At 31.3% G+C, this 18,316-nt stretch overlaps 1 protein-coding gene across 2 annotated transcripts; it reads left to right on the top strand.

The window, feature by feature from the left end:
- The first annotated feature begins 10,860 nt into the window (after positions 1 to 10,860).
- Positions 10,861 to 17,992, top strand: LOC127101023 (DEAD-box ATP-dependent RNA helicase 15). 2 transcript variants are annotated; one of them, XM_051038331.1, is made up of 12 exons: positions 10,861 to 11,086; positions 11,204 to 11,325; positions 12,334 to 12,434; positions 13,192 to 13,364; positions 13,510 to 13,741; positions 13,864 to 13,982; positions 14,275 to 14,331; positions 14,415 to 14,599; positions 16,776 to 16,920; positions 17,049 to 17,132; positions 17,264 to 17,327; positions 17,682 to 17,992. In XM_051038331.1, exons 2-12 carry the CDS (start codon positions 11,216 to 11,218, stop codon positions 17,690 to 17,692), a joined length of 1,281 nt encoding a protein of 426 aa, XP_050894288.1. In that variant the 5' UTR covers positions 10,861 to 11,086; positions 11,204 to 11,215; the 3' UTR covers positions 17,693 to 17,992. The 2 variants fall into 2 exon arrangements, with proteins under 2 accessions (XP_050894288.1, XP_050894289.1); XM_051038332.1 differs by lacking the exons at positions 10,861 to 11,086; positions 11,204 to 11,325 and having other exon boundaries at positions 13,061 to 13,364.
- The last annotated feature ends 324 nt before the right edge of the window (positions 17,993 to 18,316 follow it).

Genomic DNA, 18,316 nt, shown 5'->3' on the forward strand with positions numbered 1-18,316 from the left:
ATCTCTAGAACGAGTATGAACTCATGCAAAAATGCATTTCCATTATCTGCATGTGTTCATTTTTTCAGCTCTGTTTACATAATGTGCACTTATTAAGTGTTTTGTTGTAATTGTTTTCATTAGATATGATGCACCCTAATGTTTTTCCAAAACATGTTATTTCTCGCGATGCCAAAGATGTTGTTGTGAAGGTGGTAAATATTGACAACCAATTTAAAAATGAGTAAGAGTTTGAATTTTGTGATTACATACTTCAATGGATTCGTCCAGAGGCCTTCAAACAAAGATTTGATGTGGTAATCGGAAGGCTCGATAATGGTTCAGATAGAAGACGTATTTTTGTGACAATGACGTGCAGAAGAAGTAGGAAATATATACCTCCTCTTCGGAATTTTAAACGAGATGACACCGGTTAAAGAAAATGCGAGTGTCCTTTTAAGTTGCGCGGTTATATGTTGGCAAACAAGAAATGAAGGTTTAATGTCATATGTGGTTCACATAATCATGACTTGTGTGAAAAGTTAGTCGGTCATCCAATTTCGTATCGCCTCATGCCGAAAGAGAAGGATCGCGTTGTAGACATGACATTGAATTTGTCTCATGCCGGAGATACATCTTTCGATTCGTTTTAATTTTCTATTTAGCTGGACAAATCAATGTATGCAATTGTGTCTCAATATTCATGAAGTGTAATATATAATTTCTTAATATTTTAATACATTTAATTTTTTATCTTTGCCAAAACATTTATTCATTCGCCAAACAAAGTTATCACTTAGGTTATGTTTTCTGCCTGGTCCATTCTGCCTAGTTCAGTATAGCTTCCGGAGATGTATCTTCGGAATAAGATAATAGGATGTCAAACTAGAGATATATTTTTGGAGTCAGCATGGCATAAATTTTGAGGTCCACATTTGTCTACAACTTCTATAAATTAAGGTGCTCTTGTTTTTTATTTCACACAAACATAAAATGTCTCAAATGTCACAATTCAACATCATATGATGTGTTGTAAATGTTTCCTTTTCCAGCACGACACCCGAGTGAATGTTTAAGATCAATGAGTACACCTCTTTTGCAGATATGAAATACGAAGTCCATAATCTCCTACCTTACAGAAACAATTGAAAAATTGTCGAGCTGGAGTACCGTTCACCGTCGATTGACAATGAAGAGAAGATTGAGTTCAATAACTTTGAGCTAAAGACTGATGCAAATGTAAGAGCTATGTGGAATATATTTTTCCATTTTGAAACAAAAGTTCCGTTCGAGTTGGAAGCAACGGTTTCAAGACTGGTCAAAAATATTGTGAAGATGTTGAAGCATCCACCTGGATATTGAAATATAATGTTTCATTTTATGTTGAAATCACTTATGTAATGCTTACTTTATGTTATGAATGATAATTTTATTGTCAAAATATAAGATTCTAATTTCTGCCTCTGATTCTATTGCACATATGTTTCGGAGATGCATCTACGGATAGGTTCCGGAGATGCAACTTCGGGTTAAAAAAAATCCAACTAATAGAACGTCACTCATAATAGCCTAAATTGTGTGTATATCAAGTGCATCCTCTAATGCATCTACACATATATATTTTAATATTTTCACGTGATGCCTAAATGATATATACGATGCATTAAGAAATTTCTAATTTTAAACTAATAAGATACCTATGCAACGCACATGTAAATTTATTAGATACAACATAAAATATATTTATATACACGTGTAAATTTGAAATAAATTACTTAATTATAAAATAAATAATAACTATTTAACTTCATATATAAATACAATTGTTGTAAACAATGACACTAAAAGAAGAAGAAAATGATTTGAGAGACGAAAAAAGAGAGAAAAAAAAAGATAAATTTTAATATTTAAAAATAAAGATTTTATCTTTAAAATAAAGATAATTATTGATTAAATAAATATTGCAATGATAGTGATTTATCAGATAAAATATTTTGCTATCGTATTTATATGTTAATTTTAGGTGTATAAATCTCCCATTAAAATATAATAATATATTTACTTTTTTTTTTTTATATTTTCATATGCTATATAGAAGACTACATTCACATAAAATAGTTTTATATTGTGAAGTATTCAAACTTACTTGATTTGTAATGCTCTATGCAATTTTAACATGAAAAGCATTATTTTTAAACTGTACAAACATAAAATTAATGATATTAACCATGCTAATATGTTATCAACAAACTGATTTTGACTTGACACCATACATTCAAGACATTAGATATTCATGATATATTTAAACCATAACAACTAAACTTAAGAATTTGCTACAATAAAAAAATCATAAAACATAAATACACGTATTCTAAATTTGTAACATCAATACACTCAAGCATCATCACTCTATGATGCACTATTTATATTTAGATTGCATAAACACCTTTTAAGACAGCTTCTCAGTTGAGTTAAATAAGTTATATTTCAAAGAAACTACTTATCAAAATTTGTGTTAAAGAAACTAGATTTTTTAAAGCATGAAAAACCACATATTGTGAGAAGGAGCTACATAATTGTGATGCTAAAGCCCCTACGTATGAAAGTCCTATTACCATAATACAATATTATAGCATGAAAAACCACACCAAACACCATATTTTATTATATTAAGAATCACTATTCTAGATTATTTTGATCTGATAATGTGCTTAAGTGCAAAAGAAAGTATCAGGGTCCTCCTAGACTCAATAAACTTCTTGAGGTCATGCTGTTATATATGTATATAATTGACCTATGTCCACGAAAAATCTACTATGTTAAAAACATTATATAATCAATGTATGACATGCCATCATATATCATAGTTCATTATTGAGTAAAGCTATTTCTTAATGTTGCCAAGGTTTTCTTGCCTATAGAATACCTGGATATGGAATATAAAATCAAGAGTGTTGTATCTTATAAGAATAAGAATTGGAATTCTATGTCTAAACCTATTTTCTTGTGATTAGAATTCTTAACTAAATGCCTTGTTACTCTCTTCGGATTTTTTTTTTACAGATAGCACCTGAAGTTTCTTATCCAATTTTAGTTGCACTTGACATTGTTAGTTAGGGATGACAATTGAATCCGTTAAGACAAAATCCATCTAATCCATCCACCAAAAAATCCATTCAATTTATCCATTACATAAAAACTAAGTTAATGGATTGAATTAAATCAATCTATTTATAAGCATTGGATTGATCCAATCCATCCAACACATTTTAATGATCAAATGAAATTTTTTATCTAATTTTAAAAAATTATTTTTTTGAAAGATTCAAAATTAAAATCTTTTTTAAAAAAAAAACAATTTAAAAATAAATAAATACAAAAACAGATTTTTCCAAAAATTTTAAAATTGTTTTTTTGGAAAATACAAAAATTTTATTTTATTTTCGAAAAAAGTTATTTTTTATGAATATAAAAAAAATAATTATTTTTCGAAAATTAAAAAAAAAAGATTTTTAAATTATTTTTTCCGAAAATACAAAAATATATTTTTTTTTGAATTTTTTTCATTAAATTACAATTTTTTTTCTGAAAAAAATAAGTGATTTTTTCCAAAAGTAAAAAGATCATTTTTTTCAAAAATAAAAAAATTAATATTTAAAACAAAATGATTTTTTCGAAGAAAAAAAATGGATGGATATCCATCCACTAAAAATATAATAATTGATGGATTTATTCATCATGGATGGATTGAATTTGATATTTTTTAAAAACTTTTAGTGGATTGTTAATGAATTAATGGGTTGTTTTGATCTATCCATTAACGATAACAATCCAATCCATATCCATCTAATCCATCCATTTTGTCACCCCTATTGCTAGTATTCAAGGGTTGCATGTTGCTTGTTTTGAGAATGATGATGTGGAGCACTTACTTTTCTTTTATCAAATCTCTGAGAAAGATGGATGTGCAAATGGCAATATAGATTTCAGCCTAAAAAAGGGGCCTAAAAAGATATCTTCCAAATGACTGGAAATTGAGGTTTGAATTTTAGGCAAAAGAGTTAAGTTTATTAAACTGTTTTCCAATGGTGGGGAATTTTAATGTTTAAAATGTGACAAATCGGAGAAACTAAAACTTGTTTTTTCTTCTGATTTGAAAAGAATGTAAATGCGACATTAACAACGGGCAAGAACTTTATTGTGAAGACAATGCAAATGCTCGAGACTCCTAAAACAAAATAAAATTATTCGTTCAAGTTTGTCTTCGTTGTATGCATATTTTACACAATAATTTACAATGTTCAATCTTCATTACAGAATAATAATTATACCTGAATTAATTTTTGCTGGCTAGTAATGAGATAATGCTAATTCAGAACCACTAACCTGTAATTTATCAAAAGTTGCATGTTTTTGAGAGAATATCATTGACCATGGAATTCCTAATTTTTTTGAAAGTTTTTGAATATTTTACCCCACACTTGAACTTTTGCACTCCGATCAAAATTCTAAATTCAAAACTCAAAACAGAAAAAACAAGAACAAACAAAACATGCAATTCCAAAGGATATAAAGATACAAGGTGCAAACAAAATTCTAAATCTAAGCTTCAAGAAAATGACATTAGTAAGTAACTCTTTTGTGACATTCAAAACAACTATGAAAAACAGATTACTAAATAGTACATCAAAAGCAGCAAGATCCTCACAAGATAAATTCACTCAACTCTCAAGTGTTTAGGTAGACTGTTTACACTCAAAGCACATAATGAAAGAAAGTATTATCATGAGCTTGAAAAGACTCTAATACCCACAATTAAATTATATGCACACAAATATCAAAATGACTTTTATTTGATTGTAACTTGGTCAGGATATGAGTGAGGTAAATCATAAGGGGTACTAGGCTAAGATTCAAAGGGAGAAAAGACACATGAAAGAACTTGCGGGAGTTGAACTACATTCATCAACTTTCAAGCAATAACTTTTCCGCTATTTTTCTTCTCTTTTATATTTTTCTTATCTTTTTCTTTCCAGAAGGAAAATGTAATGACATTCTTCTTTACTTTTTTCATTTTTTATATATTTTTTCTTCTTTTTCTACATATATATATCTTTTTCTTTTTCTGCCATTTTTGAATGAAATATCACAACTATAGTTATTCAACCTCACAGAACTCTCAAAAAGACTCTTTCAATCCTATGAATGAGTGATAATGTTGTTTTTTACTTTTAGGCTTGTAATGAGTTTAAACAAAGAGTGAGATAATAGGCTCAAGGGGGTTTTCAAATAAGGGATGATATTATTCAGGGTTGACTTTTTAGCTAATGGCTAAAAAATAAACAAAATAAAAACAAATCATCTTTATCATATCAATTTGCATAAGTAAACAAAAAGTTTTAATAAGAGTCAATTCAAGTTCTAGATACTAACAGACATGGGTGAAATCACACAAGAAAGAAAGAGATGGATTTTTTAATGTTATCCATTAAAATGCTCAAAATCTCACAAGGTTAATTGATCTACCATAAATGATGTACAATTTAGAGTTTAGTCCTACATATCATACTAAGAATGCACAAAAAGAATCAATCACATCACACCATAATTCTTTAATCAAGAGAAAAAAAAAACCAAAGTAAAAAAATATGCATTTTTTTCATGTAAGAAAACAAACAAAAATAAAGAAACTGAATGAAATAAAACAAAGTAAATGGTTCCCTCCTCCACATTTAAAATATACATTGTCCTTAATGAAAGAACATAAATATAAAATAAGAGTGAAAGAAAGGAAAGAACACACCCGAGGAGTCAAGGCGGACAAATGATTGCATAAACAGTCTTTCCCAAAGAGAGCTCTTATATAATCTCTTCTTCCAAAGTAGGACTCTCATGGAGTAACTTTGGATAGTGTCAATTGACCTTGAAATTTTGATTAGTGCTTTCGCCTTGTATTCCAGGATCAAATAATGATCTTCAATAAGTAAAAATGTTGAATGGGCATGTGAAAGTGATCTCCTTTTTCACAATATCAAGAATCAAAGGATTACGGGGCTGCCTCACTACTTTTGTTCCATCTTTAAGTGAGATCTTATGCATACATATTGATGGGCTAATATCACGAGTGTCAGTCAAGGTTCATCCAATTCCCTTTTTATGTCTCTGCTCAAGTTGAAGCTTTGATGAATAATATAAATCCTTAGGAAGTGGTTTAGGCTCTGAAGAAGGTGGTTGTTTAATGGACGGTATGTTTAGGGCAGTCGGGATGTCAAGAGCTTCATCTACATAAATAACTCCATTTATATTGTCACCCTGCAAGGCAACATCAATCTCAGCACAAACAACACAAAGGTTAGTGTTATTACAATCATCGCATGAGTAAATATCATCAAAACCAGATAAACTTGGAAAATCAGCTGAAAATAAATCAGAATAAGTTTCGTCAACACTTTCAGAAAGCAACTCTATTTGAAAAACAGAATGTTCTTCCACTTGATGTTTCATAGCATCAAAAATATTGAATTTAGCGACAATGTCACCAAATTCCATGGACATGGTTCCATCGTCAACATCAACTTTTGTTTTAGCTATTTTCATGAACGGTTTGTCCAAAATGATTGGTGATTTGCTTGAATTTATTTCTCCATACATGTCCATAATGTAAAAGTATGCAGGAAAAATTAATTCATTAACTTGAACAAGCACATCTTCCACTACTCCAGTGGGACGAGCATTGCTTTTGTTCGCTAGTTGAATGATTAAATATGTATGCTGCAAATGACCAAGATCAAGATTATTATACACATAAGTAGGAATAACATTAATGTCTGCTCCTAAATCAAGCATGCGTTTTTCGAATTTACTATCCCTAATGGTACAAGGAATAACAAAAGTTCCTGGATCCTTGCACTTTTATGGTATATCCTGCATAAGGGTTGAACTGGTAGGTGAGGTGTTAGGCTGAATAAGGGCCGAAATATTTCATCCCAAATTCACTTTCTCGTTTCCAGTAAGCCTCCTCTTGTGTGTGCATAAATACTTTAGAAATTTTGCGTATTTTGGGACTTACTTAATCACATCAAGTAGTGGAATGTTCAGTGCCACCTTTTTGAATACATCCAAAATCTCTCTCTCTCTCTCTCTCTCTCTCTCCCTCCCTCTCTCTCTGTCTTCCTCATCAATTTTCTTATTTTTTAGAACTCTTTTTGGGAAAGGGATTGGTGGTACATACTCCTTTTCAGGCTCATCAACAATAGAAGGTTCAGGTGTTGTAGTAGCATCAACTGTTTCACTAAAGAGGTAAGTTCATCAATTCTGTTTCTAGAGCTTTGTTGGAAGAAGAAACCTGGATCCCATTCATATCTTTTGCTTGGACCATAAAATTATCCCTTGTTGTGAATTGTTGGGAGCTAAGTGGCATGTTCTCAATCAAGGATTTGACAACAACTTGAGTCTTATCAACAAGTGCTCTACCACTAGCAGCGTCTAAAATATTTTGTTCCATTGGTAGCAATCCCTCATAAAAGTATTGTATTAACAAATATTCAAAATTCTGGTGGTGAGGACAACTCGACACTAACTGCTTGAATCTCTCCTAATATTCAGCCAATGATTCCATGTCAACCTGTCTAATACCACATATTTATTTTCTGATTGAAGAAGCTATTGAAGCAGAGAAAAATCTTTCTAGGAAGATTTTCTTCATATTATTCCAACTTGTAATATAATGTGGCTTAAGATAATATAATCAATCTTTTGCAGCACCTTGTAGTGAGAATGGAAATGCTCTAAACTTGATATAATCTTCGGTAATTCCTTAAGGCCTCAATGGTGTAGAACACACAACCTAAAATTCTTTTAGATGCCTATGCGGATCCTCACCTGCAAGACCATTAAACCTTGACAACAAGTGTATTAAACATATTTCAATTCGAAAGATACATCAGCAACAAGATATTCAATACACAAAATATTATAATTAACATCACGAGGAACAAGTTCTCTCAGAGTTCTTTAGTCAGTCATGTTAAACTCATAGAAAAGAAAAAAAAATCAACAAACAATGAGAAAACATATAACTAATTCAACAATGCAACAATAAATAGGAAAATACCGACAATGCCCCTAGTAGGCAAAAATAATTAAAATACAGAAAAAACGTTTAAAATAAAAGAAAAAAAATACAAAAACACAAAAATTTAATCTAATAAAGTCAATTAAAATTTTTGGAAATTTTCTAAAACTATCAAAACAAAAAAAATAGAAAAATAAGGAATTTCAGATTTTTGATCCTTGATTTTTTTCTAATGAATCAACAAAAAATCGTAATAATCTGAGACAATTTTCTTAAAAACAATTTTTTTTATGCTAAAACGTGAAAATGCCAGAACGCAAGAACCCTGAAACACAACACCTATGACTATAATAATTGTTAAAATCTACAAGAGTCCCCGACAACTACGCAATTTTGATTCCCTGTTGCACACGAGTTAAAAATGAGTTTAAAGTGTAGTAAAACTGAAGCAACACTCAAATGTCGTATCACAATAACTCTTGAATGTTTTAACCAAACGAATGAAAAGAAGGGGTTTTTTAAGGTCCAGAACTAAAATCGAATATGATTAAAGATAAAAGTAAAATTGATAAATAAACTAATCTAATGTATCGATTTCCGACTTATCATCGATTCTTATAATTTTAATTTCCTAGCGTATTCGACCCTATTCGATTATAATACCCACTGACAAGAATTTGTATTATATAATATATGTTCCTAATTTCAAAATTAAGCAAATAAATTTAAGCAGACACAAATTAAACAAACACAACTTAATCAAATACGATAACGAAAAAGGTACGCTAACGTGATTATAGTTAAGGATCATACATACAATCAAATTTAATCAACTTTATCCTATAAGAAACAATTGAATTAAGCAAACGAAAGTAATCGAATTAAGCAAACAAGTTTATAGGAAGAATTGAAAAGAAATCGAAATTAAACTGAAATTAATAAAAACCTCAAAGTTGAATTCGAATACAACAAATAAACTATCTACTAAATCTCTCAATCCTAAAACTACTAAGTTGTTTAAATAGAGCAAGGGAATTTGAGCCTAATAGCAACCGACCCGAAAAAAATACAAAACCGCCCCAAATACTAAGTATTTTCTTAAGTCTGGAACTAAAACGAATTATTCAACCCTTCTTCACTCTGAATCAACTTCTGACTTAAACATGAAACTTTTAGCTTAACCTCTTAGATTTCCAACACCTACTAGAATGCGTTAATCCGATTCTCGTAGCTCAAATTATGATCTTCACAGTGATAAGATATCAAATAACTATTTATGCTGAAAATAAAATAAAACCAAAAATAAACTTAAATATAAAAACACACTAAAATAGTAAAAATAATAGAATAAATTATAGATTTGCCTAAGTAACTCAGATTTCCAACGCCTATTAGAACGCGTTAATCCGATTCCCGTAGCTCAAATTATGATCTTCATAGTGATAAGATATCAAATAACTATTTATGCTAAAAATAAAGTCCAAAAATAAAATAAAGCCAAAAATAGACTTAAATATAAAAACACACTAAAATAGTAAAAATAATAGAATAAACTATATATTTGTCTAAGTACAATAGTAGAAGAAAGTGCATAAAAATGCACTGATCAATATTTTACTAGTAAAATCAACAATAAAGAACTTTCCGCACCAGTTCCAAATTTGGTAAGGATCTATACACAACTAATATCAAATTTATTAATTATACAATTGAGTCCCTTCTAAAACAAAATGTGTAGGCTCCAACAAATAATTAGATGAAAAACACATATAAAAAAACATATTTTAATGGACAATCACTATGAAAACCACATAAGCAAATTAATGCAAATGATGAAAAACACATAAAACCTTTAAAATTAGGAATACAAAGGAAACAGACACTCACCTTGAATATAAAACCCTAGTTTTCACAAGATCTATTTTCCTTATCCATCGTATCATCTGTGTTTTTGGTGTCTTCAACAGATCTGTGGTGTACTTCGTCTGAATTGCTTAGAGCCATAATACACGTTTTCACACAACAATACTTTTGTGAATCTTCATATACTCGACGTCGGAGATCAACATTGAAAAACACGATCATTATCCAGTTGCAGAAACTATATACAGAAAAGGCGTTGAAAATGAAAACATGTTTTAGAAGAGAAATGTAGAAAAATAGAGGAACATAGAAACAAAGATTTGGAAACCGAAACATGACGAAATTTGACTGCAATAGAGATTGAAGAAGACATGAATGAAAGAATAATAAAATAGGGAAAAACATATCTATCGAGAGTAGCAGGGGAAGGAGAAACATAGACGAGGGAGAAATGGGGACGACAGTGTTGTAAGGTTGAGGGAAAAAAGAGATGATAGAAAACACGAGAGACGGGGGATTAGGGTTTATGGAAAGAAAACAGAGAAAATGGGAGAGAGAAAACGAAAAAGAGAAAAGTGAGGAATGATGAAAAAATTCTTTTATTTGAGGTAATCAATGATTATTTGATATCTGACATACAAAGAGATGTTTGATTAAATTTTAATTATGATGTTTGTTAATTATTAATTTATCCAAATTATAGTGTAAATAGAAATAAAAGAAAGAGCAAAACAGACAATGAAATTTTTAAGGATTGATAATAGATTATATTATATTTTTTTAAGGGAGGACTAATCATAAACTTCTACTTAGAAAAAATATCTCTAAAACTTCATAAATCATCTAAAAATGTACTTTAGTTTTAAAAAAATAATCTAAAGCATAGTACTTACAATGAAATTTTGCTAAATTAAAAAAATAAAAATTCCAAGGTTGTGTGTTAAGAAAAAAAGAAACCACCCTTGTGAGCAATTTTAAGAATGTCGTGCATGCTCACGTCAAGTAAAATTTAAAGGGCATTTCCGTCCATCAAACAAATCGCACGCACTATTTGTTTCCGCTCACAGCTTCATTCTCTGTTGCTCCATTTCATTTCCTAAAACCCAGAAATCAGATCTAGGGTTTTCATTTCCGAGAAGAAGAAGCCGCTGGTTCTTTGCGCTTTCAAAGGTTAGCTTCTACTTTCTCTTTCTCTATATCTCTATGTATTCAATGAATTCTACACTCTCTTCTCTTCAATTCTCACTTATTGAAACTGAAAACCCTAACCTTAACCTTAACTTGCAGAAAACAAAGAAAATGGGTGAATTGAAAGAAACTGAGGTTTACGAGGAAGAGCTCATCGACTATGAAGAGGAGGATGAAAAGGCCCTTGATTCTGCTAAACCTACTACCGAAACCGTCAAGAAGTTAGTTTCTTTTCGCTCTTATGTAATCTAATTATTATTTTTTGTATATATGCTGGTATGTAATAATTTGATATATATTTTTTGTTTTACTACATACATGTATCATATATTCATATGGAAGTAGTAGTTGTAATAGTAGTTCTTATTTTACTTTAATCGAATTTAACTGGTTCTGTTTTAAAGAGTTGTAGATGAATTATGAATATGATGATAGACCTGTTTTTCCTGCATTAAAAATTTAATAGTGAATTTAGTAAAGATTTTGCTTCAATTTGAGTTATTGGGTGAAGATCCGATGATTTATGCTTGGCTTTAGTAAATTTGATTCCAAGTAGTACGATGAACTTTGAATATTAGCTGTCAGATCTTTATCTGTTGGCTGTTGTTTGTGAATTGCAGTGAATCTATATGTTTTTTAACTACAATAAATTTGGTTCCTATGGTGATTTAACTATTTTCTTTATTTTGTTATATTATTTTTGAAGTAATTATTGTACTGGTTTTGGCTGGAGAACTAATGTCTATTATGCACTTCATAATTAAATATGGTTTAAGCATGGTACAATGGGATAATGTATGGTAAGCAGTAAAAACAAATCTTATTTCTGAATTGCGACATACAATTATTAATAGTGTGAACCAGTGGCCTATGGCTGTACAAAATTTCCACCTTCCACTTTTGGCTGTACGGTCTTCAAGTCTGTTTCCTCTTTCATTTCTGTCATGTGTACCTAGTTCCCATCAGCTTTAACTCTTGTGATTTCCTGCAAGCTGTGCTTCAATTTCGAGCATCAAATTTATTTGCTCTCTGTTTTTTTTCTTCCTGTGTATCAAAATTACATATATTATATATTATAGCATATGTATCTTGTATTTATAATCTTTGGGCTAGCGATCTCCACTATCCTGTTAGATTGGTGTAATCTTCTTTTTAAAACAATATTAGCGTTCCAAGGCCACTTCTCGAGTTTCTCTTCCTCACTGTATTCATTTTCTTTTGTGGTGCAGGGGTTACGTTGGGATCCATAGTTCGGGATTTCGAGACTTCCTGTTGAAACCAGAGCTTCTTCGAGCCATAGTAGATTCGGGATTTGAGCATCCTTCAGAAGGCAAGTTTTACTATATGATGTCATTACATTGCTCAGTATAGGCAAAGAGTCAAACAAATTCTAAGGACTTCTCATGTTTTGGGCTTTTATTAAATATCATTTTTTTATATTGATGGCAGTATTTTCTACTTTCTGTTAACCATTCTCGATATATTTTACACAATGTCATGATTGAATCTTTCTAATCAATGTGGTTAAACGAACATCTGACACAAGAACAGAAAAGAACTACATAACACAGTCTATTAACTCTGCCAAGGGAATTCCCTTTCTTAACTTTTTCAATTGGTCAACCCATAATTCACTAACTCTCTTCCTCACTCTCATCTGTGTATAAATTCAAATACAATCTTTAGTTCCCTAGGTCCCTATTCTTTCGTCTCTAATAGTCAATTTCTTTGAACAAGATTTTCAGTGATTTCTTTAGGCTGTCTCTTTTTCTTTTTGGGGGTGACTTATTGATCATTGTATGATATAGTCCTTTTATCTCAATTCCTATAACTTATTGCTATTCCATTCCAGTGAATATGAATTTCACATTTTCACCTGTTAGTTCTCATGTATCTTGTTTTTGTTTCATTATTATTGTTCACTATCCTCTAATCTTTTTCCTTTGAATTAATCAGGTAATCACTACTAGCATATTATGAATACATCTCAAAAATTGGTTGGTAAACCTTTACATTAAAAGGATCTGGCAGATCATATATACTTACTGAGGATTCGTCCACTACAATTTTCTTTGCTTCTTCATTAGTGCAACACGAATGCATCCCTCAAGCAATTTTGGGAATGGATGTCATCTGCCAAGCAAAATCTGGCATGGGAAAGACTGCTGTTTTTGTTCTGTCAACACTTCAGCAAATTGATCCTGTTCCTGGTCAAGTTGCAGCACTTGTTCTTTGCCACACAAGAGAACTAGCTTATCAGGTATGTCTTCATTAGTTTGGATGTAATATATCTAGAACGTTTTGCTAGAGAACTACTGGTGTTTCCAACACACATTATCACAAACATATATGTGCACATGTCCATACTTAGAAAGTGCTTTATTTGTGTTTTTGGATTTGTCTAGATTTGCCACGAAGTGGAGAGGTTCAGCACATATCTTTCAGATATAAAAGTTGCTGTTTTCTATGGTGGTGTCAACATCAAGGTTCACAAAGAATTGCTCAAGAACGAGTGTCCCCACATTGTTGTTGGAACACCTGGGAGGATTCTTGCCCTGACTAGAGATAAGGACCTTGGTTTGAAGAATGTGAGGCATTTTATACTTGATGAGTGTGACAAGATGCTGGAATCACTAGGTCTATTTCTTCCTCCTTTTCCCTTTAATTTGACTGTCATGCTGAATTTGCAAATGCATTTCTAATCTAATTCTGCTTTTTTTTTTTTGTTTCTTAATATATCTGCCATTTGACCTTTGCAGACATGAGAAGAGACGTGCAAGAGATTTTCAAATTGACTCCTCATGATAAACAAGTGATGATGTTTTCAGCTACACTCAGCAAAGAGATTCGACCTGTTTGCAAGAAGTTTATGCAAGATGTAATATTCTATTTATGTGGTGATTTTTAGACTGTATATGGGAGGGCAGTTTCATTGTTCCTCTTATTGTTCACATTGTTATTATTTTCATTTCAAATTATTGCGCTTTTAGTTGAATGTCATCAATTCTTTTGTTTTAAATCATTTTGTTTATTTTATGGTCAGATTTCTGTTTTGTTTTGACTATTTATCCTATTTAGTATTAATTTGCAAGTATTCTGTTTTATAGATCAAAATAACCAATTTTTTATATCATTGTTTATCTTCTCATTCATAAATTTTTTTCTTCCAGCCCATGGAAATATATGTAGATGACGAGGCCAAATTGACTCTTCATGGTCTTGTTCAGGTGTGTTTGTGGACTTTGTTTATTCCGTGTTCTTGTTGATATCTTCTCGTCTACTAATTTTACTCATTTGTCACCTTTTTCAGCACTACATCAAATTACAAGAGCCAGAGAAAAATCGTAAGCTGAATGACCTTCTTGATGCTCTTGACTTCAACCAAGTTGTCATTTTTGTCAAAAGTGTTAGCAGAGCGGCAGAATTGAACAAGTTGCTTGTTGAGTGCAACTTCCCATCAATATGCATACATTCTGGAATGTCACAGGAAGAAAGGTATTTATTAGGTCTTTTGAAATTGATGGTATATACTTAGTCTTGTGTAATCTTAATTCTTTAAGCTGATTTAGGATTTGCTAACATTGAGACATTAAGATGTTTTGCATGTTTGTCAGTCAATTAAAGCATATTCCTGTTACTAATCACAATTTTTTAGAATGTTTGTAAGACAGTTTGTTATGTTCTTCCAGTGTTTCTTTTCTCTTCCTTTTCATTCTTGAGTATGTTTTTTTGCATTGGTAAATATGGGGTTAAAACCAAATATTCCCTTGGTTCCTATGATGCTAGGTAATCTCTTGGGTAGTTTTGAAAGCTGGTGCACCAAAATATTGTTTTTTATATTGGTGTCTTGCACTTGCAGCAATCCCTTAAGAAAACTACTATTCTAGGACTCTAGATTGAAATCTTATCCGTACCGAAAATAGAGTATAATCAATGTTCCACTTTCCAATTTCAATTAGAATTCATAATATCATAGGCTTCATTCCATTTTTAGATTCTTTGAACTTTAAAAGTTAGTGTTAGTTATAATTCCTCTTCTTGTTAATTGTATTTATCATGTACTATATAAATATTTGCTCTTGCTGAGTGTGTTACTCGTTAAACTATTCAGAAATCTTTATTATACTTATTATCAAATTCGGTCTTGCTCTCCTCTTTTGTTCTGTGTCGCAATAAATTGTAGTTTCCAGTCTTATCTGGCCACTGTCGGATAGTATTAGCCACCGTCTGGATTGCATTCTTAGATTCTTTGAACTTTAAAACTTAATGCTAGTTATAATTCCTCTTGTTAAATGTTAATTATACTTGCTGTGTACAATATAAATATTAGCTCTTGCTGAGTGTGTTACTCATTACAGCACTCAGAAATCTCTTAATAGTTTATTATCAAGTTCTGAAGTTGGTATGAGAGCAAGCTAGATCTTGCTCTCCATTTTCCTCTTTTGTGCTGTGTTGCAATAACTTTTAGTTTCCAGTCTTATCTGGCTGCTGTTGTATAGTATCAGCCACCGCCGGATAGCTCTGGCCACTGTCTGTACAACTGTTGGCGGCTGTTTTGTATGTTTTCTGGTCAATCCATCCATATCCAGTCTTTGTAGTAGTCATGACCGTCAATCAGTTTTTCAGTGATTTTTTTGTGGTCACCATCAGAATTTTTCTGGCTTTTATCTGATATGGATCAGTGAAAGTCACAAAATGTCATTAGTTAATGTGTTGATAGGGCTTCAGATAGTATTGTTGGTAATGCTTTCCTTTTCTCAAACTTATCTCCGACAAAAATTCCTTATTTCATTACCCTTACAGATGGTTCAGAAGTTTAAACTGCTGACAGTTTTCAAGTTCCTCTTCCTTTGTAAAATTTGGATTCTGTTCTTATCCCTGTTCTTTTCAAAATAATACAGAAAATTTTGTGTAAGTTTCCATTTCAGGTTGTTCAGTCAGGTGTTTGGGCTTCTAATTTTGGGCTATTCTTTATCTTTTAAATTCAATTGGTCTGAATAGTTTGAAATATTACTGAATTCTTATTTAGACTTCTACCCAATTTGGTTGCTCAGTTCACATTTTAAGGATTTATAATGGTAGGGATATTATTCTCCCAAATTCAAGTCTTTTATGTCATCCAAAATTTGGATTCCAAAGGTATGATTAATCAATCTAGTGGTCTACTCACTCCACAACAGAACTGTAATGTATCAAGATAGGATTGCCGTCTTCGCGATACAACTTGTTCTTTGTTACTTCAAGCTAATGTGGCCTTAAATTTTTTTGAAGAGATGCAATCCTTACCACTGGTTACTTAATCTATCTTAAGCCATAATTTGTGCTAAATAACCAGATGCCACAATCCATTTTATTTCTCGGTGAATCTACATATATACTTCCTCTAAGTGTTTTTGGTTGGTTTGGTTGGGCTTGTTTTGTTAATGATCTTCTGTTATTTCTTAAATTAGCATAGATTTATTTCATCTTATTTGTACAACTAGCTTACATTTTATTTATTATTAGGACAAATCTCTTTTGTTAATTAATTTTTATTGCATTTGGTGAAAAATTAAGAGAATTTACGTTTGATGTGTCTTTGAAACGAAATAAAATTCTGTAAACTCTTTTGAAGCTGCAGTAATTGCAGTCTTAATGTTTTCCATAACTAGCTAACATGTCTCTGTTTCAGATTGAAGCGTTACAAGGGCTTCAAAGAGGGGAAGCAAAGGATTCTTGTGGCAACAGATTTAGTAGGAAGGGGGATTGATATAGAACGTGTTAATATAGTCATCAACTATGACATGCCTGATTCTGCTGACACCTATCTTCACAGGGTAAGTGGTTTGATCAAATGAATTTTTTAAGATTTAATGTAACTTTGAACATTGTTTTGGGTTTATGGCTTATAGATGACCTTTGTTCCTTCTATCTTTATATGCTTTATCAACATGTGAATTGCTAGGTTGGAAGAGCTGGTAGATTTGGCACCAAGGGGCTTGCAATTACCTTTGTGTCTTCTGCTGGTGACTCTGAAGTTCTTAATCAGGTTAGTGAAGTCGACTTTCATGGTGATTTAAGGTTTAATGTTTTCACTCCAATTGAGAAAGTGGAGAGGAAAGGGGCCCTTTTGACCAACAATGCTTTGATTAACAAATATCTAAACTATGATGACTTCAGGTGCAATCTAGGTTCGAGGTTGATATAAAAGAGCTTCCTGAACAAATTGACACCTCCACATACAGTAAGATGATTTTTACTTTGCTTAGTACTTAATGACCTAAATTGTTACAGTGGACGCACAAAGTTTATCAGAACTGGAAGTATGATGTTAGAGTATAATAATTGATTAGAACTGCAAGTATGATTTTAGCGTATAATACTTTTTGACATGAAACAGAAGCAGAAAAAATTGAGTTGATTAGTATTTTTCCTAAGTGTGATGTTTGACATATAATAAAGTTCATTAGAACTGCAAGTATGATGTTAGCATATAATACTTTACACTTTTAGACATGAAGCTGAAGCATTCATTAATATTTTCGTAAGTGTGAATCTTGGTCATAAATCTAACCAACATCTTTTTTGTTTACTGCAGTGCCTAATTGATGAAGTTTTGGGACGATTTGGAGGCATAAATGCAAATGATCTATTGCCTGCCTACTAGGGATGGATTAGTTAGCTTGTCATCAATTTGAATATTTTGACAATGAATATTTAATGAAAGATATTCTTTCAATTGTAAGGAAGTAAAGGGAATTTGAATGGCTTCCGAGTTTTGGGATTAGATTGTATCCATTGTTCAATATGTTGTATGCTGTCCTGCATCTGTTTTTATTATTTAGACACAATTACAATGTAGTTTATTTCTATTTTTATTGACATTTTCAGTGGCACACTGTTGTTCAAGCTGGCTAAAAGTTTAAATTAAAATCACTTTAATCCTCAATAGCTATAGTATTTCGTTATACATCGGGGAAAAGTTTTTCATTTCTAATGTGTTGTTAGTTCTATTTCTATAGTAGTAGTTATTGTGTTTTTCAATCAACTAATTGTTTATTACCCTTATTCGGTCTTAGGTGAGCTGCTTGAGATTTGGTTAGGTTGCGATGGGGAGAGAACTGGTTGGTGCTCCACTTGAGGGTTCTGTACTCAGACCGTCTGATGATTAAGTAAGAATTTTGGGTGCCGGATTTAAAACCATATAGGTTACTTGCGCTTACTTGGACTCCA

Source organism: Lathyrus oleraceus, chromosome 7, assembly GCF_024323335.1.
Source record: "Lathyrus oleraceus cultivar Zhongwan6 chromosome 7, CAAS_Psat_ZW6_1.0, whole genome shotgun sequence".
In the NCBI taxonomy this organism is placed as follows: Eukaryota; Viridiplantae; Streptophyta; class Magnoliopsida; order Fabales; family Fabaceae; genus Lathyrus; species Lathyrus oleraceus.